This window comes from Myxocyprinus asiaticus, chromosome 28, assembly GCF_019703515.2.
Source record: "Myxocyprinus asiaticus isolate MX2 ecotype Aquarium Trade chromosome 28, UBuf_Myxa_2, whole genome shotgun sequence".
NCBI lineage: Eukaryota > Metazoa > Chordata > Actinopteri > Cypriniformes > Catostomidae > Myxocyprinus > Myxocyprinus asiaticus.
In genome coordinates, this window is record NC_059371.1 from 30,311,952 (window position 1) to 30,337,033 (window position 25,082).

Genomic DNA, 25,082 nt, shown 5'->3' on the forward strand with positions numbered 1-25,082 from the left:
GTATTCAAAACAGAATAAAGTGCAACAGGAATTTTTTTTTTTTTTTTTAATGACTGGTTAAGTGCTCATGGAACAGATGTGTTTTTAGTCGTTTTTTGAAGACAGAGAGTGAGTCAGCTTCACGGATGTAGATGGGAAGGTCGTTCCACCAACGTGGTATGATGAAGCTGAAAGTCCGGGAAAGTGTTTTGGTGCCTCTTTGTGTTGGTACAACAAGGCGACGTTCCTTAGCCGACCGCAGGCTTCTAGTGGGCGCGTAGCTCTGCATAAATTATTTTAGGTATGCTGGAGCAGACCCAGTGACTGTTCTGTATGCCAGCATCAGAGCCTTGAATTTGATGTGTGCATCAACTGGTAGCCAGTGGAGAGAGACAAGGAGTGGTGTAACATGTGCTCTCTTTGGTTCATTAAAGACCAGACGTGCTGCTACATTCTGGATCATTTGCAGGGGTCTAATTGCACATGCAGGGAGGCCTGCAATGAGAGCGTTACAGTAGTCCAGTCTAGTTATGACAAGTGACTAGACAAGCAGTTGTGTGGCATGTTCAGAGAGGAAGGGTCTTATCTTCCTGATATTGTAGAGTGTAAATCTACATGATATTGCGGTCTTTGAGATGTGGTCTGTGAAATTTAGTCTGTTGTCAATGGTTACCCCTAGATTTCTGACTGATTTGGAAGGCGTTACTGTAGTTGCACCCAGCTGCACAGTGATGTTGTGTTCAACAGCAGGGTTGGCTGGAAAGACAAGGAGAGAGATAGGAATTAAACCAGTCAAGTACAGTTCCTGTGATGCCCAGCGAGGAGAGGGTAGAGAATAAGATCTGATGGTTGACTGTGTCAAAGGCTGCAGAAAGGTCCAGCAGTATCAGGATGATGATCTGGATTCAGCTTTCGCCTGTCTCAGCGACTCAGTGACAGACAGCAGGGCAGTTTCGGTGGAGTGTCCACTTTTGAAGCCTGACTGATTGTCATCCAGCAGCTTGTTCTGTGAGAGATAGGCAGAGATTTGATTGAAAACTGCCCTTTCAAGTGTTTTTGCCATGAATGGGATGAGAGAGACTGGTCTGTAGTGTTCTATTTGTGTGGGATTAAGTGCGGGTTTCTTCAGCAGCGGGGTTATTCGAGCCTGCTTAAATGTAGTGGGAAAAGTGCCTGTAAGTAGAGATGTGTTAATTATGTGTGTGAGTGCAGGTAGGATGGATGGAGAAATGGCCTGGAGAAGGTGAGAAGGAATGGGGTCAAGGGAACAGGTGGTGGGGTGGTTGGAGAGGAGGAGTTTAGAGACCTCAGTGTCAGTCAGAGGAGAGAACATAGAGACAGAAGAGTTGCATACAGGAGACAGGTGTTTGACAGGGTGTGGTGCTGAGAATATATTGCTGATGGTTTTAACTTTTTTAGTAAAAAATGTGGCGAAGACATCTGCTGTCAGTGATGTGTCAGGCGGTGGAGGGGGAGGGCAGAGAAATGTGTTGAATGTTCTAAACAAGCTGCGAGTGTCTGTGGTGCTGTTAATCTTGTTCTGGTAATAGGAGGTTTTTGCAGATTTAACGTTATCTGTAAAAGTTGCAAGCAGGGACTGATATTTACCTAGATCTGCTGGATCTTTAGATTTCCGCCATCTCCTCTCAGCTGCTCTGAGGTCAGTCCGATGTTCACGAAGGACTTCAGACAGCCAGGGGCTGGGTGGTGTAGCACGTGCTGCCTAGAGGAGATAGGACAGATGTTGTCTAGACAGGTTGTTAAAGTAGAGCTTAGTGTGTCTGTGGCAGTGTTTACATTAAACGTGGTAAATACATTTTGTGAAGGAAGAGAGGTAGAGACAGCAGTGGAAAGGCGAGAGGGTGAGAGGGAACGGCGGTTATGGCGAAAGGAAACCAAAGGTGGAGTCTGTTTTAATGTAGATGGGAGGATCATGTTGAATTGAACAAAGTAGTGATCAGAGACATGTAAAGGAGTAACAAGAATATTTGAGTTTGTACAGTTACGTGTAAAGATGAGGTCCAGCTGGTTGCCCGATCAGTGAGTTGCTGTGGTGTGTAGTTTTTCCAAGTCAAATGAGGCCAGGAGAGTATTCAATTCAGTGGCCTGGGGCTTGTCTTGGTGTATGTTGAAATCACCAAGAACCACAAGTGGCCTACCATCCTCTGGCAAGGAGGACAGCAGGACATCCAACTCCTCAAGAAAGTTTGTCAGCTGACCTGGAGGGCGATAGATGACAACAACATGTATTTTTGTGGGTTGCATTGTAGTAATAGCATGGAATTCAATACTAGTATTATTACATAGTGAAAAGTGTGGTGAAAAAGTCCAGTTGTTATGAATGAGCAAACCTGTTCCCCCACCCCTACCGGTGTGTCGAGGGGTGTGAGAGAAGAAGTTGTTGGAGAGAGCATCAGGTGTTGCTGTATCCTCTGGACATATCCATGTTTCTGTCAGTGCCAGGATGCTGAGGGTGGACTGCGTGGCAAAGGCTGGAATGAAGTCAGCTTTGTTCACAGCTGACTGGCAGTTCCAGAGATGATAGACAGATGATAGATAGATAGATAGATAAATAGACAGACAGACAGACAGATGATAGATAGATAGACAGACAGACAGATGGACGGATGGACAGACAGACAGATAGATAGACAGATGATAGACAGACAGACAGACAGACAGATGATAGATACATAGACAGACAGACTGACAGACAGATGATAGATAGACACACAGACAGACAGACAGACAGACAAATAGATAGATAGATAGATAGATAGACAGACAGACAGATAGATAGATGATAGATAGATAGATAGATAGACAGACAGACAGACTGACAGACAGATGATAGATAGACACACAGACAGACAGACAGACAGACAAATAGATAGATAGATAGACAGACAGACAGACAGACAGATAGATAGACAGACAGACAAACAGAGAGATGATAGATAGACAGATGATAGATAGATAGACAGACAGACAGACAGATAGATAGATAGATAGATAGACAGACAGACAGACAGACAGAGAGATGATAGATAGACAGATGATAGATAGATAGACAGACAGATGATAGATAGATAGATAGACGGATGGACGGACGGACGGATAGACGGATAGATAGATAGACAGACAGACAGACAGATGATAGATACATAGACAGACAGACAGACAGATAGACGGGATAGATAGAGTGCATCCGGAAAGTATTCACAGTGCTTCACTTTTTCCACATTTTGTTATGTTACAGCCTTATTCCAAAATGGATTAAATTCATTATTTTCCTCAAAATTCTACAAACAATACCCCATAATGACAACATGAAAGAAGTTTGTTTGAAATCTTTGCAAATTTATTAAAAATAAAAAACAAAAACATCACATGTACATAAGTATTCACAGCCTTTGCCATGACACTCAAAATTGATCCTGTTTCCACTGATCATCCTTGAGATGTTTCTACAACTTGATTGGAGTCCACCTGTGGTAAATTCAGTTGATTGGACATGATTTGGAAAGGCACACACCTGTCTATATAAGGTCCCACAGTTAACAGTGCATGTCAGAGCACAAACCAAGCCAAGAAGTCCAAGGAATTGTCTGTAGACCTCTGAGACAGGATTGTATCGAGGCACAGATCTGGGGAAGGGTACAGAAAAATGTCTGCAGCATTGAAGGTCCCAATGAGCACAGTGGCCTCCATCATCCGTAAATGGGAGAAGTTTGGAACCACCAGGACTCTTCCTAGAGCTGGCCGCCTGGCCAAACTGAGCGATCGGGGGAGAAGGGCCTTAGTCAGGGAGGTGAGCAAGAACCCGATGGTCACTCTGACAGAGCACCAGCATTTCTCTGTGGAGAGAGGAGAACCTTCCAGAAGAACAACCATCTCTGCAGCACTCCACCAATTAGGCCTGTATGGTAGAGTGGCCAGACGGAAGCCACTCCTCAGTAAAAGGTACATGACAGCCTGCCTGGAGTTTGCCAAAAGGCACCTGAAGGACTATCAGACCATGAGAAACAAAGATTGAATTCTTTGGCCTGAATGGCAAGCGTCATATCTGGAGGAAACCAGGCACTGCTCATCACCTGGCCAATACCATCCCTACAGTGAAGCATGGTGGTGGCAGCATCATGCTGTGGGGATGTTTTTCAGCGGCAGGAACTGGGAGACTAGTCGGGATCGAGGGAAAGATGAATGCAGCAATGTACAGAGACATCCTTGATGAAAACCTGCTCCAGAGCGCTCTGGACCTCAGACTGGGGTGACGGTTCCTCTTCCAACAGGACAATGACCCTAAGCACACAGCCAAGATAACAAAGGAGTGGCTCTGGGACAACTCTGTGAATGTCTTCGAGTGGCCCAGCCAGAGCCCAGACGTGAACCCGATTGAACATCTCTGGAGAGATCTGAAAATGGCTGTGCACCGACGCTCCCCATCCAACCTGATGGAGCTTGAGAGGTCCTGCAAAGAATGGGAGAAACTGCCCAAAAATAAGTGTGCCAAGCTTGTAGCATCATACTCGGAGACTTGAGGCTGTAATTGGTGCCAAAGGTGCTTCAACAAAGTATTGGGCAAAGGCTGTGAATACTTATGTACATGGGTTTTTATTTTTATTTTTTTATTTATTTATTTATTTATTTTTTTAATAAATTTGCAAAGATTTCAAACAAACTTCTTTCACGTTGTAATTATGGGGTATTGTTTGTAGAATTGAGGAAAAGAATGAATTTAATCAATTTTGGAATAAGGCTGTTACATAACAAAATATGGAAAAAGTGAAGCGCTGTGAATACTTTCCGGATGCACTATAGATAGATAGATGGGCAGACGGATGGATGGATGCATGGATGGATGGACGGACAGATAGATATCAATATTGTACTGTATTGTCGATATGTAAATCCATCCATCTAATCATGTGTAGCCTACATATCTGCGCATGTGCACGCTGCTTTTGGACGTTAATATAGCAATACGGAGGAACTCTTTTCAGTTTGTCCCATGATTGATGTGACGCTAGGCCTGGAGTGAGATCGAGTTGTATTTACGTCACGTAGTCATGAGACAAACCAAGCTGATCAATGCTTTCCCGCCGTATAATCACCCATAGGCTTACAGCTGTCTGTTAGTGAAACATTAACCTCTGCTTATCTAAAACACTGCGCGGTTTCTCATGCTTCAACATTAGCAGCGGAGAGGATACCGGAGATCATGTATCGGGTGTAAAAGACTGCGAGAAATCATGGCTGGACAGACAGTCTGGTAAAGAGATGATCACAGAATCACTTAAAGCCTAAATTCTTTCTTAAATGTTCATTTTAGAGACCTTAAATACTTTGCATGATTTAGATAAATTTATTGCACTGTTTCCTGCAAGCTTGTTAAATAAGAGTCCATATCTAAAAGTTTACAAATATATTTATTATTATTATTTGTGTTAAACCATCTATTACAGTAAGAAGAATTGTATTTATATTAAAATAATTGTATTATATATATTATTATTGTGTGTATGTGTGTGTGTGTGTGTGTGTGTGTGTGTGTATATATATATATATATATGTATAGATATATAGATTTTTGTATTCATATACACACATTGGTATTTGCACATTAATGTTTAATTTAACTTAATTAGGGTTACAGTGTCCAAGAAGGATTTTAACATGGCCTGCATAAAATACTAAATTAATATTTATGCACAAGTTTGGATCATGAATTATTCACCCAGCTGTATAATTGTGACTGCTTCATTCATAAATTCTCTTTCAATTCTACTTTATTAACTAAAGATACACATTGTTATTTTCCTCAAGGATGAATCTGAGCTTCAAGCTTGTGCTCTACCACTATATGAGTTCTGTGATAATACTACCAAACCTCACACTAGCAAATCATGCCCATCAAGCCCAGGCCGACAGGCTCAGGAAGTTTAATGAAAGTTCACAAGTCAAATCTACACAGGAACACTTAGAAGAAGCTTTTGAAGAGCAGGTAATGTTTCTGACTATAATTTAAATGATGATTGATTTCTATGTTGATAGAGGCCTTTTATCCATAGAAACTTAGATTACTCTGTTATGATTTACTCGTCCCGACTTGCCTGATTATGTAGGTCAACCACAGCCCATTAACATTCCAAAAGGGATTCTTTAAAACATGAAGAGATCAAGGAGGGAAAAAAACCCCTCATTGCTTGGGGGTAGCTTTGTGTGCAAAATGTTATCAAGCAATGACTCAATCATTCAAAACCAAATTGGTAAGGGCTGCAGTTTTAGCACCTATGTTGAAATTCGTGGGTCGGGATGGCCAGCTGAGTTTATGACCCTGATGTGCCATCATAAAGACACTGATATGTTGACCTTGAGAATTATGTCTGATGTCCAAATAATCATTTATGAAGCTCTCTCAAACTCTCTCACCTCAAGGGTTATTACTTGCAACGCCTGTTCCTTCAGTATGGGGACAATGGGACTTTGACCTATGAGGGTTTGCAAAAGTTACTGGGAAGTTTAGGTCTGGGGGAGGTCAGTGTCCTGGAGATCCGACAAGGAGGGGTGAAGTATTCTTCTGAACCCTTACCCCATTCCCACTCACATGAAGACCATCGTGATCCTCATGGGTCCACAACCCCACCCCCACTCACAGAAAGGTCTGTTATCACATTTGCCTTTAGCACTATTTTGGTTTTGTGTAGCATTTACACTGTGAATATTTCACTTTGAATTTCCAATGTGTGATTATCTGGTTCCGAGTATGCGTTTTGTCAATGAACTGTCTAAAACTTTTAACAGAGTGTGATGACGTGTTTCTGGCTTATTTAGCAGCGTTAATCTAGCAAACTTTTTAATATGTGCCATTTTTGTAATGAATTATTGTAAATGTATAATATTATACTTTGTATTATATTACCCTGAATTAGTTTTCAAAAACGAGTTACCACAGATGCGATGAGGTTTCTAATACAGCTGCTGAGAGAGTGACAATAAATTTGCCATCTTCTCTCTTCTGAATCCATCGCTCTTTATTTTTTTTCGTCATTTGTAAAGTTGTAGAAACATAAAAGTGCAGTTTTTTTCTTTTGCTGTTGGAACAAATGGTAAGCAAAAATTTATTTTTGCCATGATCTCCCATTCACCGCTATCGAAGTTTACCCTGTAATCTTTTACTTCCACATTCCAAAACCCAGAAGTGTGAAAAAGGACCATTCCGCACTTTTATTACACAGATCTCTTGAAACCTTGATTCTGATTGGTTAGTCACAGCATTCTGCGGTCAAATATTTTTGTAAAATTACTACTAAACTGTATATTTAACTGGTGACCATTGCAACCATTCTACTGCATTGTGCTAGTTTCATGTCTCTAGGATCTCTCTGCTGTGAGTTTTTTTTTTTCTTTCATGTTATTTATTGGTTAAGTAATATTTCACATTATTGCAAAATAAAACCCTCTTATCTTTGGGTTCTGATCACACTGTTGGGGTTTATTTTTATACCTAAATCATATTTATACCAAAACCAATAATAAATCTAGTTTAAACTTTCAGTCCTAGACCTCACATTAAACCAGTGCTTAGTGGATCATCCACAGAATCACATCCCGGCCTAAGACACAAACTCGAGGAAAGTGTGTCACTGCTTTTAGATCACCCGACAGACAAACACCTTCATGGGAATGTGAGTATTAATTCATGAACTTCCTATCAGAGTGTTGTAAATGTACAAAGTCTACTACTGAATCCACTACATTATCACATGACCAAAGATCTATTGATTGTGCATTCAGTAAGATTCAGTTCAAATGCTCTTGAATGTTCTTTTTGAGATTCAGTGGGGTCAACATATTTTTGAGGTCAATCTATGTTAAGCATAAGAGGAGATGAAACCAAAGGGTCTATATGTGTGTGTGTGTGTGTGTGTGTATATATATATATATATATATATATATATATATATATATATATAATATGTACAGTATTTATATATATATTTAGTCTGAATGCAACTTTTGAATTGGAATGGAGAAAAATGCTTTTTGGGTGCAGACTAAAACTCTTGACAGCTTAGATGAAATAATTAAGACAAAATGTACCTATAAGAAAACCATAATACAATGTGATTCTATGTCACCCATCTGTATATTGTCTCTTTTCTTTCCCACATCTGAATCTTTTACCACCTTATTCATTTCCTTATTGCAGTGTCTGAATGTTACCCAGCTCCTGTGGAACTTTGGGCTGGGACAAGCATCCCATATCACTCCTGCCCACTTCACCTTCCTATGCCCTGCCCTTCTCTACCAGATTGACAGCGGAGTTTGTCTACGACACACAGAGGTGGATGGACAGGGGAGCAAAGCCAGTGAGGGTTTCCTCAGAAGTGTGTGTTTTAACTGTTTACGACAAATAAGTGTGATATCAGAATCGGCTTGTGTTTGTTTTCATGATAGTAAAGGTTACAAGGTGATTTTATCTCAGCACTAGGTTGGGCCTCCTTGGCTCTCTTTGTAATCAGTCTGCCCTCCCTGCTCGTCTTGGGATTGGCACCCCTGCTTCGACCGTCTAGCCTCCAAACATTCCTCTGCCCGATGGCTGGAATGGCAGTGGGCACACTCTGTGGAGATGCCTTGCTGCACCTCTTGCCCCATGTAAGTAATACATCCTACAGTTTTAGTTACAAAATGCAATAAATATATCTTCTTGGTTATGTATTCTTATTAATTATTGAGTAATTCTTTGAAAATAAAATTAAACAAATTATTTTAAATAATGTGTGTTAGTTATACTTTAAATGGCACATAAACATGAAAAAAAAAAACACGGTGTTTTAGGTGCAAAATGCAATGAAAAATAATATATACATCTTCTGTTATTCTAATTTCTGTAATTTTTCAGTCATTCTTTAACTATAAAATGTAACAAATTATTTTAAAAATTGTGCCTTAAAATATACTTTAAATTGCATTAAACTTGAAAAAAAATCACACTTACTGTATTAGGTAAAAAATACAATAAAATAATATATACATCTGAGTGATTTATTCTTATTTATTAAACTATTTGGTAATTCTTTGAAAAATAAAATGCAATACATTATTTTAAATAATGTGTGTCAGTAATATACTTTAGAATGCAAATAAACATGACATGACAATAATTAAAACAATCATACATTTTGTATATACATATTTATGGTATGGATTTATAAAGTAAATCTGGCTAAGAACAATATGACGTAAATAAAATGAACAAATGTAAATAAATGTACAATGTATTTAAGTGCTATTATACAAGCTGGTTGCTTGTGATTTCAGGCCATCTTTAGTCAACATGGTGAACATCATGATGCTGTGTTAAAGGGTCTGTGTGTGCTGGGAGGAGTTTACTTTCTGTTTGTGTTTGAGAGTCTTCTGGGAATTAAGCAACATTTCAAGGTGAGTTTTATCTAACATGCAGGAAAGTCTAATATTACCTTGGACGTTTATTTTAGACCAGCAGACCTAAAGATGCACTCAGCCATGTTTTATGTATGTTGTCTTGGATTCACATCGGCCTGGATGCAGCATCATTCAAATGCAAAAGATTTCAGTTACCAATACCATTGTAGAAATTCACTATTCTCAGTCAGCCATGATTAATTTAATAAATGAGTGAAGGTGTCCCATAACAGGGCTGTTACTGAGATTAAACGAGTAGTATTTTGCTGGTCATGCGATCCTGTATGGCAACCCCCATGATGGGACCCTCTTCATGTAGAATTAAACAGCTTTTATAAGGTCAGTGATATGACTGGAGTCCTTAACTCATGTGAGTGCTCATGATATTATACATATGTATTAAAATTACTATTAATTTCTTAGAGTAGTTCACCAAAAAAGAAAAATTCTCATTATTTACTCACCCTCAAGTCATCCCAGATGTGTATGATTTCTTTCATCTGCAGAACACTAACAAAGTTTTTTAGAAGAATATCTCAGCTCTGTAGGTCCATACAATGCAAGTGAATGGTGACCAAAACTTTGAAGCTCCAAAAAGCACATAAAGCCAGCATAAAAGTAATCCATAAGACTCCAGTGGTTTAATCCATGTCTTCTGAAGAAATCTAATCGGTTTTGGGTGAGAACAGATCAAAAATGTAACACCTTTTTCACTATAAATTTTGACATCAGCACTCTCCTTAGCAATCATGATTTCAAGCCCGATGACACTTCCTAGCGCCATGGTAGGAAGTGTTATCGAGCTTGTCATGATCATTCCTAGAGACTGAAACAGCAAGATGTAAATCAATACAAAAAAATAAAATAAAAAATACTGTATATGTATAAAAGAAGGGTTCAGGACACTTAAGCACATTTTACCTCTTGACTCTCATTACTGTAATGCATCCAAAGGTTTTACTGTTCTCATTGTTTTCAGTGATGATTCTCATTACCATCAGTCTTTTTTCATTTACTGTATTTCAGTAAAAAAGATGCTGTTGTACATTGCTTTTTTTAAATCAGAAAAATGAAAGTATCAGGGTAGTACGACTATGCCGTGTTATTTTATAATTTAATTATTTTTTTATTTTTTCACATTGCGGATATGAGAATTGGGGGTAAAATATGCATAACTATCATGATTTTGAAATTACTCATTTATGCTGCGTATTTACAGTACATGGACCAGGAAGGAAATGTTCAGTTTTTAAACAGAGTATGTTTACATGGTACACTTTAATGTACTGTGTAAACAAATGTTTACATTTCAAAAGATCAAGGAAAACTTTGAGGAATGAGATGAGGAGAGGTTGTCTGTGGATAATTTGTTATTTTATGTTTTCTTTACATTTGACAGAATTTAAAGAAAAGAAGGCATGATACAGAGTCTGGAAGGGAGTTGGATGCACTGCAGGGTGCGTTTAATTTCAGACATATGAAAAATAGCAAACCAGAAGAAAAACATTGGTGGTTATGAAACAGCTCATTTGATCTGGACTCTGTCTTAGGTTCCTCATCACCCAATCAGAATGAGAATTCAGAGTCTGGGCACGGGCATTCTCATGGGCAGCCTGGGTCAGAGAAGACTGGCATCAGAAGCATGGCATGGATGGTGGTCATGGGAGATGGAATACATAATCTTACAGATGGACTAGCCATTGGTAAGGGGTTATACATAAAATGATCACTCATTAAAAGTGCATTAAGACTAAATAATAATAATAAAAATCTTTACACCTAAAGAATAGTGCTTTTAAATTTGATGTACACTCCCAAATTAGCAAACAAAATTTTACTAAGCGCACCTGTACTTTATGAATAAAATAATTGTATTTTTTTTTACAAGGTGGTGAGTCTGTTTTCATCTCAAGTTATATATTTTCTCACTTTTTTTTTTTTTTTTACCTCTAGGTGTTGCATTTTCTCAGAGTCTGACGGGTGGACTTAGCACAGCAATCGCTGTTTTCTGCCATGAGCTTCCTCATGAATTAGGTACAACAGACTCCACAACCACAAAGTCAACAAGCTTCTAGTTATTCCTAGTATTAGTAATCAAAATGCAAACAGAATCCATTCATTGATTTATAGACTCATTCATATAATTTCATCTTATTCAGGAACAATAATACTGAATAAACTGCACCTGTAGATGTTCTGCATTGTGAATCAGTATCACGTAAACACCCTTGTTCTTTCCTCTTCTCTGTAGGCGATTTGGCGGTGCTGTTGGCTGCAGGCTGGCCTATACGCAGGCTGGCTGTGTTTAACGCCGTGTCAGCTCTGCTGGGCTTTGTGGGTGTATTGACTGGCACAGCACTGGGGAACCAGTGGGCGGCACACTCTCCCTGGATTCTCACCATCACTGCTGGGGTTTTCCTCTATGTTGCTCTTGCTGACATGGTAATAATTACCAGATTATCTCGCTTGCTAAAATGTGAAATTTCCCCTCATCCCTCTGTTCTTTAGGTGTTATGACATGCAAGAGTCTGTGCCAGGTCCTTCTGTTGATTTTCTTGGAGACTTTTGTTTAATCTGCATAGCATTCATAATGAATACAATATCTTTACATAACCTACAAGATGTGACACTGTTTCCTTAGATGCCTGAAATGCTGCATGGAGATGCTGGGTCTCTGAGCCCTCTGAAGCGCTTCTTCCTGCAGAGTCTGGGCCTGCTGATAGGGGGTGCCATCATGCTTTGCGTCGCCCTCTTTGAAGACCACATTGCTGTTAACCTGGGAGACGGCTGAAGATATAATGACTGTACAAATGGAATGGCATTCTCATGACGGTGTGAGAATTCCTGTCTAACCCTGCAGTATTGTGTATATACCATGTCAGTCATTGAGCTACTGACTGATGGTCTCTTCCTATTTGGATATTCTGAAGAGAGTGCACTGAATGGATTGCTATAAAAGAAGTATGGCCATCTGTTAAATTAGTTGTTTTCTTTAGATCAACTTTTTAACCCCCTGTAAAATACAATTAGATTTTCTGAATTACATATTGAACTTACATATTACTAACTGCAATAGAAGACATGTTTAAATAATTGGTATACTGTTGTATGTTTTAAGCCTTTTTTTGTACATTAATGTGCACCCATTGGTCATTCAAAATCAAGGTGTTAAAAAGGCCTATGATACAACAAGTGATACACTTGTGAAAATGCTTCTACTTTGCATTTTTCTAATTTAATACAGTTTTATTATTACAAATTACATTATCAGCCTAACAATGTGTGTGAAAATTTGAATTGAAAAATGTACTTGATTATTAGTTTCTTAGTATTTGGTGTGTTCCCCTTTTGTTTTAATGACAGCATGCACTCGAGCTGACAGAGCTTTGAGTCTTTTACGAAACTTGATTTATCAATGTTATCTCAGCATGATTTAAAATCTTTCAATTTAAAGAGCATCTTGTGTGCTTCAATGGAAGCAAGAAAATCGTACCTTTCGTCCAAAAGGAGTTAAATGAATATTCTGGGTCCTATAAAAATTAAGTTCAATCAGCAGCATTTGTGGCATATTCCACAAGGTTAGTAAGTGATTTTATCACACTAAAATCACGTTAACATGTAAAATGGCTATACTTTTTAAATGCGTGTTGTAGCATTTATAGACTGGCTCCATTCACTTCCATTGTAATTGTCATTGTTTTTTAAATCGAGGACAAGTCAATTATTTTTGTGAAAATCAACATTATGCCACAAATGCTGAAATGCTGTAAATTGAGTTTAGCTTAAATCGAACCCAGAAAAAATCCTTTATTAATGTCAAGGTCACAAATTTGCTTATTTGAGAAATAGAAATAGTGCAGAATCAAATATTTCTTATTCATTTTACATCATTTCTTTCTTCAAATCCTAAAACTTAATTTCCAGATTTTCAATGTGTGCTTCAATGTTGAACCCTACTGTATAACAGATCACAAACAGGTCTACAAGTTATATTTAATAAAATATGCTGTTAAAACATGCCAACATCATATTCTTGTAGTGTCAAGAGGAACATGAAGCATAGACACACAACAACCACTTGAATGTAGCAATAGCATTTTATTTCAACATTACCAATTCTAAGCCACGATACTGAATGACAAGACCTACTGGCTGCAGCAGTTCATGAATCTGACTAATAAAACCATATGGGAGTTTTTTTATTTTTTTTATTTTGTCTTTAAAGTCAGAGAAACCAATTCATTTTTAATAAGCTCAAATTAAAAAATGACTATGTTCTTTCTTACTTAAATACATGTACAGAGTTTCACATCTGTTAGTAACAAGTAACCATTTAAAAGCTCATACTATGAATTAACAAGGCAAAGTGCTTTCAGGATTGCATTATCACATAAGGAAATGAATGGCTTGAGGTCTTTTTTTTTTTTTGTGGGGTTGAAAGGGTGAGGGTTCTCCTTCCAATGGTCTAGGATGGGTCACATGACTGACCCTGACAGATTTGGACAGAATCTACCGAATTTGCCGCTTGCACCTAGGTCTAAAATGGATACGTACACAGGTACAAAGTTGGTAGGGAGGCTGATATAACTAAAGCCGGTGACCGGCATAGTGTTTTGGAAGGGCGTAAGGCTAGGGAACTCCATATACCCCCTTTTTTTTCCTTGAACAAAATGAATGTGCATAACTCAAACTAACCAACCCCCTTTCAAACCCCCACCACCAGTAGAAAATGGAGTTGTTGCTTCAGTACCAAAGTCACACAACTATCCATGCACTCTACTGAACTCAACCAGATACACTTACACACCACAAAGAGCTGTAAACTTGAGTTCAGAGCGCTCACAGTGAACATTTAGAAGTGAGTGTAAATGAAAAGAGAGACCAAAACCAGGGAAAAAATTAGTACAAATGTAAATGCCAGCTAGTATAGGCTATTTTTTCCCGTTTTGTCAAAACAAGCAAAAAAGAAAAAAAAATGAGCGATAGAGGCGAGACACATATGACATCATTTGAAATATAATGGGGAGAAAGTTACAAAGAGAAAGAAAAATACACACAAAAATCATAATACAGTCTGGCTTCACATTCCAGTGGTACTCTGTTGTGTATACTTGTAAATATATGTTACACACAGACAGACACACAGTCGAGCACACTAACTGTTGTCTTAAATCACCGATTGTTGGTTATAAGTTATATATCTGTTCCATATACATATATATTTATTTCCATTTTTCAACAACTGGTGGAGATTTTGATGCATCAAGCTGTAACACAGAGGTAGGAATAATGCTACTTAAAATGCCTCATGTTTCGCTAAATCTAAACCATAGTCTTGGTAACCCCACGGATATGTGCGAGGCTTAAAGCAGAGTGGTAGGTGTTTTATGCAAGCAAGTTACGATCTTGTTCATTGATACAGAATTGGTGTGATGTAGTAGACCCTGCAATGGTCCCAGGCGTTTGCTGGTGATGGTATCTCCTACACGTTCAACTTAAAAACAGGATAAGAATATTTGCAGATATGTCGATGAGGTATACAGGGTTTGATATGACCCCAGTTCATTTCACACTCGCATACGGAGACACATACACACTGGGTGCTGCCCTACAAGATCGGTCGCTACGTTTACAATGTTGAAACACCAAACAAAATCTGGGATCGGACAAATGCCACCTACAAGTCCAGGATCGTTTCGTATTTCAACCTAACGGCTCAAAGGTCAAATACTCAGGTAAATAGTGCATCGTTTTGTGACTTTTGTTTTTATTGAACACTGAATCACAGTCACTTTGTCTGATGCCAGTGCAAATGTTACGACGCAAATTACGAATTTTAACTGGTAGCGAAATACTTGGCATGTCAAGCAGAGCTTGGAAGCAGTGATCGTAACCCTGTTTTATCAGAAAGGGTTTCCATCCAAGCCGTTTGGGTTTTGAATATGGAAACGTAGCCACGGTGTAGTATTTTTGCTTGTGTAACAGCAAACTTTTGCAAAGTCTTATAGACAGTGGATCCAAGTGAAACTGGATTCAAAAGTCCACTTGATTGAAGTCAGTCCTTTCAAAATGGCCAAATCCTGCACTCATCCAATTCACATTCAGTTTGACTGAAATAAGGCTCTCTTAGCACTGAAATCTTTTATGTTAAGTTTCAGTTACAAGAAGAGGGTGTTAACCTAAGGTGCCACAGATTAAATAGCAAGGCCAATAGTAGCCAGAGCCAACAAATCTTAAGAAATATACAATTGACTCTTGATGCTTGTATTGCTTGTTCTTGAATGAAATCAAGTGGCCATCTCTATAGACACATACATTGGTCCTACTTTGTGAAATACTAGAGTACGTATTCAGTGTGCTCCCTGTAATTCAGGTTCAAATGTAAAATCATTGATTGCTTCAGGCCAAAACAAAGGACCTTAAAAGTTACAACTGAAGTTATTCTGGACTAAACTACTGAAGATGTCTCCCAGTATTGGTTGCCAACTATTAAACGGTACATCCATTTTGACTGGTACAGTGAAATTCAAAAAGGAATGTTGCATTATGACACAAGTACAATTGTTTTGAATTTTTTGAGAATTTACAAACACACTAAATGGCAAATGTTGGGATCTTGATGGTTCAGACATCGACAAATTAAAAAAGAAAAATCGCCCAGCAATTAAAGGTTCTTTGGTACCACATAACATTTGGCCCAAAGTTCAAATATTGTATGTAGGGTAAATAAAACTGCATATTTCACAGGTCAATGGTGACAATGAAGGAGGACCAACACAGTTTAACAACATTCAAGATACCATTTCCAAACTCTAATCCGATTAGAAGGAATTGTAATCCTAGGCAATGCGCTTTGCTTTTGGTATTAAATCAAATGATCAGAGGTAAATTAGGTCTAAACACCCCCACACACAAACACAAATTATGCTTTCAAGCCACAAAAGCTCACACGGACTTTCAGTGGCGCTGGAGAGGGTATATGGAAAACGGCACTCTGACCAATCAGCCAATGAACAAACAGATATGCCATCTTTCCAGTGAACAAGAAGTATCGATAAGGCTTTGACACCCATCACAGTTTCCAACAAGTCCATCGTACATTCCACAAGAAAGTGCCACTTATGGAGGCGAAGCAGGAAGGAGTTTTCTACAATCCGAAAAATAAATAAGAAAATAAAATACCCTGCTCGAAGAAGAAGAAATATGATGGATGATGTACGAGGGCATTTTTCCTCCATTAAGGATACTATGGCGCACAAAAAAGTTATTGCACTTCAGTCCATTTCAGGTGGATACTTTTGACGTCAATACAACAGAGTAAAGGAGTCATGCCAATATTCTACAAGACACTGGGTTACAACTAATCTCAGATGCATTACCACACAAACACGACACGGCAAACATCTACTTCGCTAAAGAATTCACACTTTGTAAAACTAAACACGTTTCTCCATAGAGTTCGAACCGGTCACTAGCTAGAACCGGACAAATGTTTATTTTTTTATTTTGTATTTTTTTCTCTCTCATTACTGTTGAATTAAACTTACAAATATTATTTATTCATCTGCGGTGTCGTGACAAATTCAATCGAGTGTTTTGATGACTCAAAACACAACCACGTGGATGGTGGCTATTTTTGAATCTTACAACAGTTGTTCATTCATAAGGCTCACTAAAGGTGTTAATGGAAGACCATACCCTGTGGCATGTACTTGTTAACAAAAGGCACAATCCCACATACTTGTCAAAAAGTGTATTATACTTTTAAGAGATGATGAAGATGCTTACAGACTCCAAAGAAATAGCAGCATGCCACGCAAAGCAGTCATTTTCTCAACCAAAGCCTATAAGCAAATCAGGACAGCGTTTTGGATTTAAAGATGAAGTTTTGTGATCGGCGAACGAAGTGCTTGGGCTATCTCTTGTGGCACTATGCAAATTTGTGAGATCAAAAGAAAGTATTCCTGCATAGCTTTCGTCAAATATGAAACAATGAATTTTAAAGGGATCCCTACGTGCCCTGTCAGATAAGCCATTCAGTCAGGCTTTGGTGGTCTTCTAACTAGCCTTATGAAAACAAGCTGCTGGTGAGAGCAACAAAAAGCAGCTATTTTTTCTGATATATCATTTCATTCGCTAGCAGATTTACAATTTGTAATATTAGCGCTTATAGAGTAATAACTCAATGAATAAGAGGTATGAAGCAAAACACTAAGCCAGGATGAAGGACATCATCTAAGTTCAAGAGCACCTCCTGAAAACTCCAATGTTCTCCATTCACAAGGCCTCAGGAATGCGACCTTAGGATTCCAGTTGCACGGAGCATGCGTAGCTAAAAGCCTACTTAAAAATAATGTTTCAGTATATATAGCACGATAGATTTTAAGGACAACTAGTTTGAGGTAAGATTGCAACATCAAGGCAATTCTGACCACACTTCTTGAGGAATTACATATAGCACAATTCAGTATTGTGCTCTTGTTATTTACCTTGTTAGAAAGATTTGCTTTTATAGGACCACAGAAGTTTTTACTACCTAAATGTTGCAATCAAGATAACGAAATAAAAATGGGGACAAAATTCATTAACCTTGGCTTGCAAAGAATGTCATTGGGCAATATATATATATATATATATATATATATATATATATTTTTTTTTTCTTTTTTTTTTTTTTGCTTCAGCCATTCCCATTTTTTTTTACCTTGCACTTCCTTTGTTCATTGTACTGTTATTTTTTTCCCCATCTTTGCACATTTTTAATGCTGTATTTCTAATAGATTCAGGTTAAACGTTCAAGAGTGTAAATCAGTACCTGACAATTCATTTAGGAGAAACATTTTTTTGTTGTGATTATTTGCTCTGTTAGAGTTTTAAAGTTTCAAGGACTCATTTTTTTTAATTTTAAGGTCAAAATGAGCTGTTCCATTTAATGTGCTACGGTAAAGACTTGACACACATATATTAAACAAAAGAAAGTAACATTTATATACCTTCTAGTGCAAAAATTCCTAATTACTGAAAATTATGATTTTGAGGCCAGAAGCCATTATGATGCATCTTTCAGCAAGACAACCTATAGAACTGTGTGCTTCTAATGAATCTCACTGCTAGAGGAATGAGATCCAAGGTTTACGGCGAAATCTCTCAAGTGCTGCGACAGCTGAATTATACCGTTTCCTCTTAAGGCAAAAAGTTGGGAGATAGATATAGGTTAAATGAAACGGGTGTTTTGAGTATTGCCTTAAATGGATGCGTTTTCAAGTAGAAGGGACACTGAGGTCCACTGAGGTAAATCAGACATTCTATCAGCCATTAATACCTTTGTGAGAAACAAAATAATGATATCAATACAAATGTAAGGATGGACACACACAATAAGGACACTGAGATAGCTACAATTAATCTGCTTTCCAACATAATGATTACAATTATTAGACAACTCTACTTTTCCAAGTGTCATATTTAAACTGCCGGCAAGTAACTGCAACCATTATAGCTTGGTCAACAGGCAATGAAAGCTGGCCCTTCATAGCAAAGTTGTGTATAAAAAAAAATAAAAAAAAAAAAAAAAAACGCACAATTGCTCATTTGGTGATTCAGATTAAAATGAGAAAACCTAGGTAAATGCTCAAATCTGCCCTTCAGTTTTTAATAAAATTAAGGCATTTTATAATTCCACTGTGCAGAAATAAACATTTCCCCAAATTATCAATGCCTTCAACTAATCACAATGGAACATAAAAAAAATTTGTTTTTGAAGGAGCCGTTGACTGGATGACTCAAATCCGGCCTTTTTAATTGATAAGGGCAAATGCTAAGTTATGGCTTAGCAATGAAAGCTTCGACTTCTCAGCAACTTCAATGGGTGGAGGGGAGCTCCACCAAGGGCAAACCAGCCCATCAGTATAGCTTAATTAAAAATATACTGGCATTTTGAGACAGTCTGATTGTGAACGTACTGGCATTTTTATTTATTTAGCATACTATGTGAATTTCCAAAAGAAAAAGAAAAAATATACAATGGGCACAGTAGCTTATGTTAGCTTGGACTTCTTATTTTGGTAATGGTCTTGCGTACACAAAAATCGAACCAAAGGAATCATTCATTCACATTTTACAAACGTATTAAAATGAGAAAGGAAACAAAAAGTTATGGCACTAAATGATTTTGAGGAGAAAACTCCCCACATCAGTTATATTCTACTCATATTTTCTCTCAGAAATTGCCTCTTTGTAACTGGTTCCCTTATTGTTCATTTACAGAACATCAAATGCAACAACTCAGTCTATTATACATTCTGAAAGCATTAAATTCCAAAGTTCTGAATTGTTCAAAAACTAATGCATGCAAGCTCCGCACCAACAACGAAGTAAGCTGCTACCATCACACCATCCATTCGACAAAACATGAACAATTTTAGTGCAATGCCGATAAGACAATTACAAATTTGAGGATTTAAAGCAAGTATGTTTTAGTTTGTTTTGGCTGAGTAGAATTCTTATCGCTAATAACAGACAAAGATCGCCTCTATAAAAATTAGCTCCAAGATACAATCAAAAGCAGCACTTTTTCTTGCACCAAATGAAATGCAGAACTACTCACAGGCTCCACGGGCACTAGTTCATTCCAACTCAACTACATGTGGTATGACTATCCTATGTAATTTATAAATAATCCTTTTTTTTTTTTTTTTTTTTGTACATCTACAAGCAGTATAACTGGCAGTGCAAATAACATCAAGCTCACCATAACTTGCACTTCATTATCGTACCCTGTGCAGTCTACACATACAATCCTTCCATCCACCAAACTGTACACTACTGTAAGTGATAAAGTCAAGCTTAAATATACTACAGGTAAATATACACCAAAATTAATCTAACTTCATCCACATGGAAATTCCTCTGTCATGTAGCCCATTAGAATTAATTTCTCTGTGAAAATTTTAAAACACAGCATATTTGTACTCGGAGGTCAGAGATTTGCCCAGTTACAGCTTGTGAACAGATGCTGATATATGCAAAAGTGTTTTTTCATTAACAAGTGCTTTGTATCAGGCCTATATAGTCTTTTGGTAGCAGCCAAAACCTGTCATTAAAATGACAAAGAGGTCATTTCAGAAATCCGTGTAAATACATTCTCCACATGGCCTTTAAAATGTCTCACATTAGTTTATCTGGTTTGTCTAATGCACCTTCATTCCCCAATAAAATATCACTTACTATAACAAGACTTCAAAGCTACTTTATCTACACCATTAACATTATAATGAACTAATGAAAGTAACAGTATTGGTATACTTGAGAACAAGTCCGCATTTCATGGCAAACGTATGCATTAGTTTGTAAATGTTTTGAATCAGTTAGGGTGGAATATAGATTTTTTACTTTGTATAGCTCCTCCTAATTGTGAAAAACATGTAAGTGCTTTTGCTCGTTAAAAAAAAAAAAAAAAAAAAAAAAAAAAAAAATTAAAAGCCCTTTCAACTGATTGTCTCATTACCGACTGAGCAAATATTGCCTGTTTGTGGTACACACACACAAAAAAAAAAAAAAAAAAAAAATGCTTCTAACACACATTCACATGTTCTTATTTCATGGTTTAGGTGCAAAAAACCTATTGGAAGCACAATCTTAACTTTAATTAATCTAACTTTGGCAATAAGGAAGCATTTTATAAAAAGCAGGGGTGAATAGATATTTTCCTGTATATTACTTAATTTAAAAGATAATGCTTTTTTTTTTTTTTTTTAAGATATCTTTCAGTTCTTAATAAAATTTGATTTAGAAATTGATCAACTTTGGTCATACCCATGACTGCTCCCCAAAACCATAAACAAATATAAAACAGTCTAATCAGTCATTCACAAAATTTGACAAATACATTTATATTTTGACCACATACACTCCTCCAAGTCAGAAAAACCCAACTGGGTTCTGATATATGAATCAATCAGATCTTCCTGAATGAACTGAACTATCAGTCAATCATTTCATAATGGATTATAGTGAAATAGTCAACCCATGCACCATTTTATCGACTCTGAAAGACCATTTACAGACCAAAAATAAAAGAAATATAAAAAATAATAATTCAGTAGGCACTGTGAAAGCAACTCCACACTAAATATTAAAGCAATATCACCCAGCAAAGCAGTAGACTTAACTGAAGATATTTTATGAGCCCCTGCCAACCCAAAAAGTGAAAATAAAATAAATAAAACTGGAGGCCCCAAGGAGCAAGTTCTGTGTATGACACTTGTAGTTTCAATAGTCTGTAATGACATTTTTGTGCTTTCTATACTTCCTTAGTGTAGTATCTTGGTAATGTTTTATATGCCCGATATCATGACACTTAAAGACTCCTCTTCTTCTGCCCACCTACAAACAGTGATCTGGACTAGCAAATACCTCCAATGTAAACCTGATACGAAATTTCCAAAAAACTCATCCAAACACTATTCCTTTTCTCTCTGACAGTAAACATGCATTATATATTAGACCCCTCGATTAGAAGGTAATTGGTCTTTTGGCTTAAGGTAGTATGGTTTTCCCTTCTGTCAAAATGATTCTGTTAGGTTGTTTTTGTTTTTTCCTGATCTGTGCTAAATCAGATTGCACCTCACATAAAAACCTCAAAACGTAAGAGTCAAGTATGGGATGAAAAACTGTTGCGCAAAAGTGGACGCCACACATACACACACACACTCGTACACAAACAAACACACAAGACCACTATCAAATACATGGTCCCACAAATTCATGCAATTCTAGTGTAACCCGTTTAAATTGTTCCTCAGGGCAGGCTGTAAATTCCTATGCAAGGCCACAGCGTCACGCGAATAGGAGGCATGATATGGAAACCGATCCATTATCACTGTTACCATGGAGAGAGACAGCTGCATAATTCTAACATTAACAGAGTCAAATTGACCGAAATGGAGAAGAAAATAATGACTGACACACCAGTGATGGATACTGGTTCAAATAAATGGCTTAGATTCAGATTTTAGACATATTACACTCATATTAAATGGACAGGATTTAAAGGGACAGTTCACCCAAATATGAAAATTCTGTCATGCTTTATCCTTTTCTTGTTACAAAGTCATATAACTTTTTTCCATTGAACAAACAAGGCAGAATGTTACAGATTGACATATTTAGTCACCTGGTTGACATTACGATCAGTAAATGATGACAGAATTTTCATATTTGGATGAACTATCCTTTTAAGATCAGACGGGGGGAGGAAAGTCAAGGAAATAAATATAAATAAATAGCTAAATTCATCCTCTTGTGTTCTCTCTCTACTGAGACGTAAAGAAATGCTTTGACACTGGCACAAGAGGGATGTGTGGCTGTAATTGCATATAGATTTATCTAAGTGTGTAGAGAGGACCAAACTAAGCAACCATGCGCAAGATCCCTTTGCGATTTTGCACGTGGTGCGTTTTTTTTTAGCGAGTAAGAATGCCTCACTCAGTCAAGCAGCCATCCAAGCCAATGGTAGCACCATGGCGATCTTTGCCGTAACCATGGCGAAGGCCTCCATTGGGCAGAGGGGGGCAGGCGGCGGTGATGCCACAGTGCTTGAGCAGGTTGAGGCTGGGAGAAGAGGGTGACGAGGAAGAAGGGGAGGAGGAGGAAGGCTTCATGGTTGAGAGAATGAGAGCTAGGCAGTCGGCAACAGCTTTGTTGGATGCGCAAGCCAGGGCTGGCGTATGACCTGCAAGATCACACACAACAAACAGAGATATTAGCTTAGGAAAACCTTGTCATTTAAGCAGATATTATTTCCATGATTAATAGCCATATCTCGTCATTCTAAATTGACGATAATATGATATCACAAATTGACTTGTTCTCAATGACATGAAGAATCAAACTTTCCTTGATCTTTTGACATATAAGAGTTCATTGAACTTCAAAAACATACTGCAAGCTTCAGAAAGAAAAACTTCCTCCTTAATAGAAAGAGCATTTATTTAAACATGGCTGTTCAAATGGCCCGTTTGGAATTTGTGGAACTTGTGACATCACAAGGACCAAATACATCTGCATATGACCACCTCTTCAGCAAGAAATCAACACCTATTTTTCATCATTGCACCCTTGGCCCCGCCCACTGGTGCTCAGTTACACATGTGAAGAGGAGAGAGGGCCTGACATGGGAGATTCATTTACAGCAAAGGGGACTTACACAGGACACTTCATGTGCCCATCTGGATTTAAATGTTTTTCTACATAAAAATGCACTAGATGAACGGCTTTGACTGTTATTATGCATCGCGCCTCTTTTAAAAAAGACGCAATGTCAAGTTATAACTCTAAAAAGGAGTCCTCCATTCTATTTCATTCAGCTGCACCATTTCATCCTGGACCGTTTTTGCACCCATCTGTGCTATATTTAATTGTTGGTCTTTTGTAAACATTCACTTGAAGGACGTCTTTGATCGTTTTGATGCATTTCCGGCGAAGTATGCAGCCTTTTAAGAGCAAGCGCAACATTTAAAAACGCGTCTCAGTCTTCTGCTGCCACTGTCTGAAAGAAACACAGGCCGTTCTTGGTGTAAACAAACAGGGAAGATGTGAGATGTGAAGACCAACGTCTCTGCTTTGGCCTGTTGAAGCACCCAACATCACCGTGGTTTGTATTACGTTTGTGTATTCAGTGTAGATTGTATGTGCTTTTGGGCTCATATCAGCGTGGATTGCGCAGATTGTATTTCAGTGTGGATTGTATGTGCTTTTGGGCTCATATCAGCGCTGACTGTTTGTGAACCAGTCAAAGTATGATTCAAGCTTTGCAGAGGAACTGTTATTGAAAGATGAGGCAGTTAAACACAACCGGACCCATGAGTAAACAGTTTAATTCAGGAACGTTTCAAAGGTCATGACTGTTTGATAGTTGCTGTGCTTGAGTGAATATTTTGATACATTCAGATGAAATGTGTTGGCTGTATGTTATGTGTTAACCCTGAAATGTAGTTTAATATATTATAATGTGAAGCTTGTTCATTTTCTTCCATATGATTTTGAAATATGGCTGAATTTGAGGGGCTGCACAAAGTAAGCCAAATCATAACAGCGGGCATTTACACTGAAATCTTAAAGGACCAGATAGCTTAAAACCGAGCGTTTCAGACAGAGGGCCAGAGACATGGTGAAAATGTATCATATTTTATTAAATTATGACTGTTTTGGTGCAAAAAATACTTTACTGACATTATAAGTGGACCTCAGTGAAGATAATAAAATTATTTAAAAAAAAAAAAAAAAAGTAATGACCCCTAAAAAATAAAAATGAAACATGTGTTTCAGCAGTAACACTACAATATAAATGTATTGGGCCATATTCCAAATGATGATTTATGCCCTTGTGGCCCAACAACAAGTCAAGACCTTGGTGACACAATACTCTATGCACAGCCTTATCATTGGGTCTGGCGAACGAGCAGCACACCTGTAAAATTTCTGCCCCGGTTCCCATGAATTTAATCGACACCTGCTTATGAGCACCCTTCTTAATCATAAAATGACAAACACAAATGAAGGACAAGACTGCAAGTCCAAATCAAGTGTGCCATTTGGGACAGGGCCTAAACTGACTGCAGTCAATTATGAAGTCATGTCTGGACACAGACTAATTT

General features: G+C 37.8%; 2 protein-coding genes and 1 long non-coding RNA gene across 3 annotated transcripts in view; 1 reads left to right on the forward strand and 2 right to left on the reverse strand.

The window, feature by feature from the left end:
- Positions 1 to 5,146: 5,146 nt before the first annotated feature.
- Positions 5,147 to 14,128, forward strand: slc39a5 (solute carrier family 39 member 5). The gene is made up of 12 exons (XM_051659382.1): positions 5,147 to 5,251; positions 5,806 to 5,983; positions 6,418 to 6,641; positions 7,538 to 7,667; positions 8,192 to 8,369; positions 8,468 to 8,637; positions 9,304 to 9,423; positions 10,826 to 10,883; positions 10,977 to 11,129; positions 11,380 to 11,460; positions 11,678 to 11,868; positions 12,068 to 14,128. Exons 1-12 carry the CDS (start codon positions 5,232 to 5,234, stop codon positions 12,215 to 12,217), a joined length of 1,653 nt encoding a protein of 550 aa, XP_051515342.1. The 5' UTR covers positions 5,147 to 5,231; the 3' UTR covers positions 12,218 to 14,128.
- Positions 10,941 to 11,711, reverse strand: LOC127418705 (uncharacterized). The gene is made up of 3 exons (XR_007893536.1): positions 11,612 to 11,711; positions 11,374 to 11,507; positions 10,941 to 11,039 (listed from the first exon to the last, which is right to left on the reverse strand). It is a non-coding gene; the product is annotated as an uncharacterized LOC127418705 (long non-coding RNA).
- Positions 13,505 to 25,082, reverse strand: part of LOC127418660 (serine/threonine-protein phosphatase 6 regulatory ankyrin repeat subunit C) — a 39,776-nt gene continuing 28,198 nt past the window's right edge. The window contains exon 28 of the mRNA XM_051659335.1: positions 13,505 to 23,158. Within this exon, the coding sequence (XP_051515295.1) occupies positions 22,908 to 23,158 (251 nt within the window). The 3' untranslated portion in view covers positions 13,505 to 22,907. The remainder of the gene's footprint in view (positions 23,159 to 25,082) is intronic.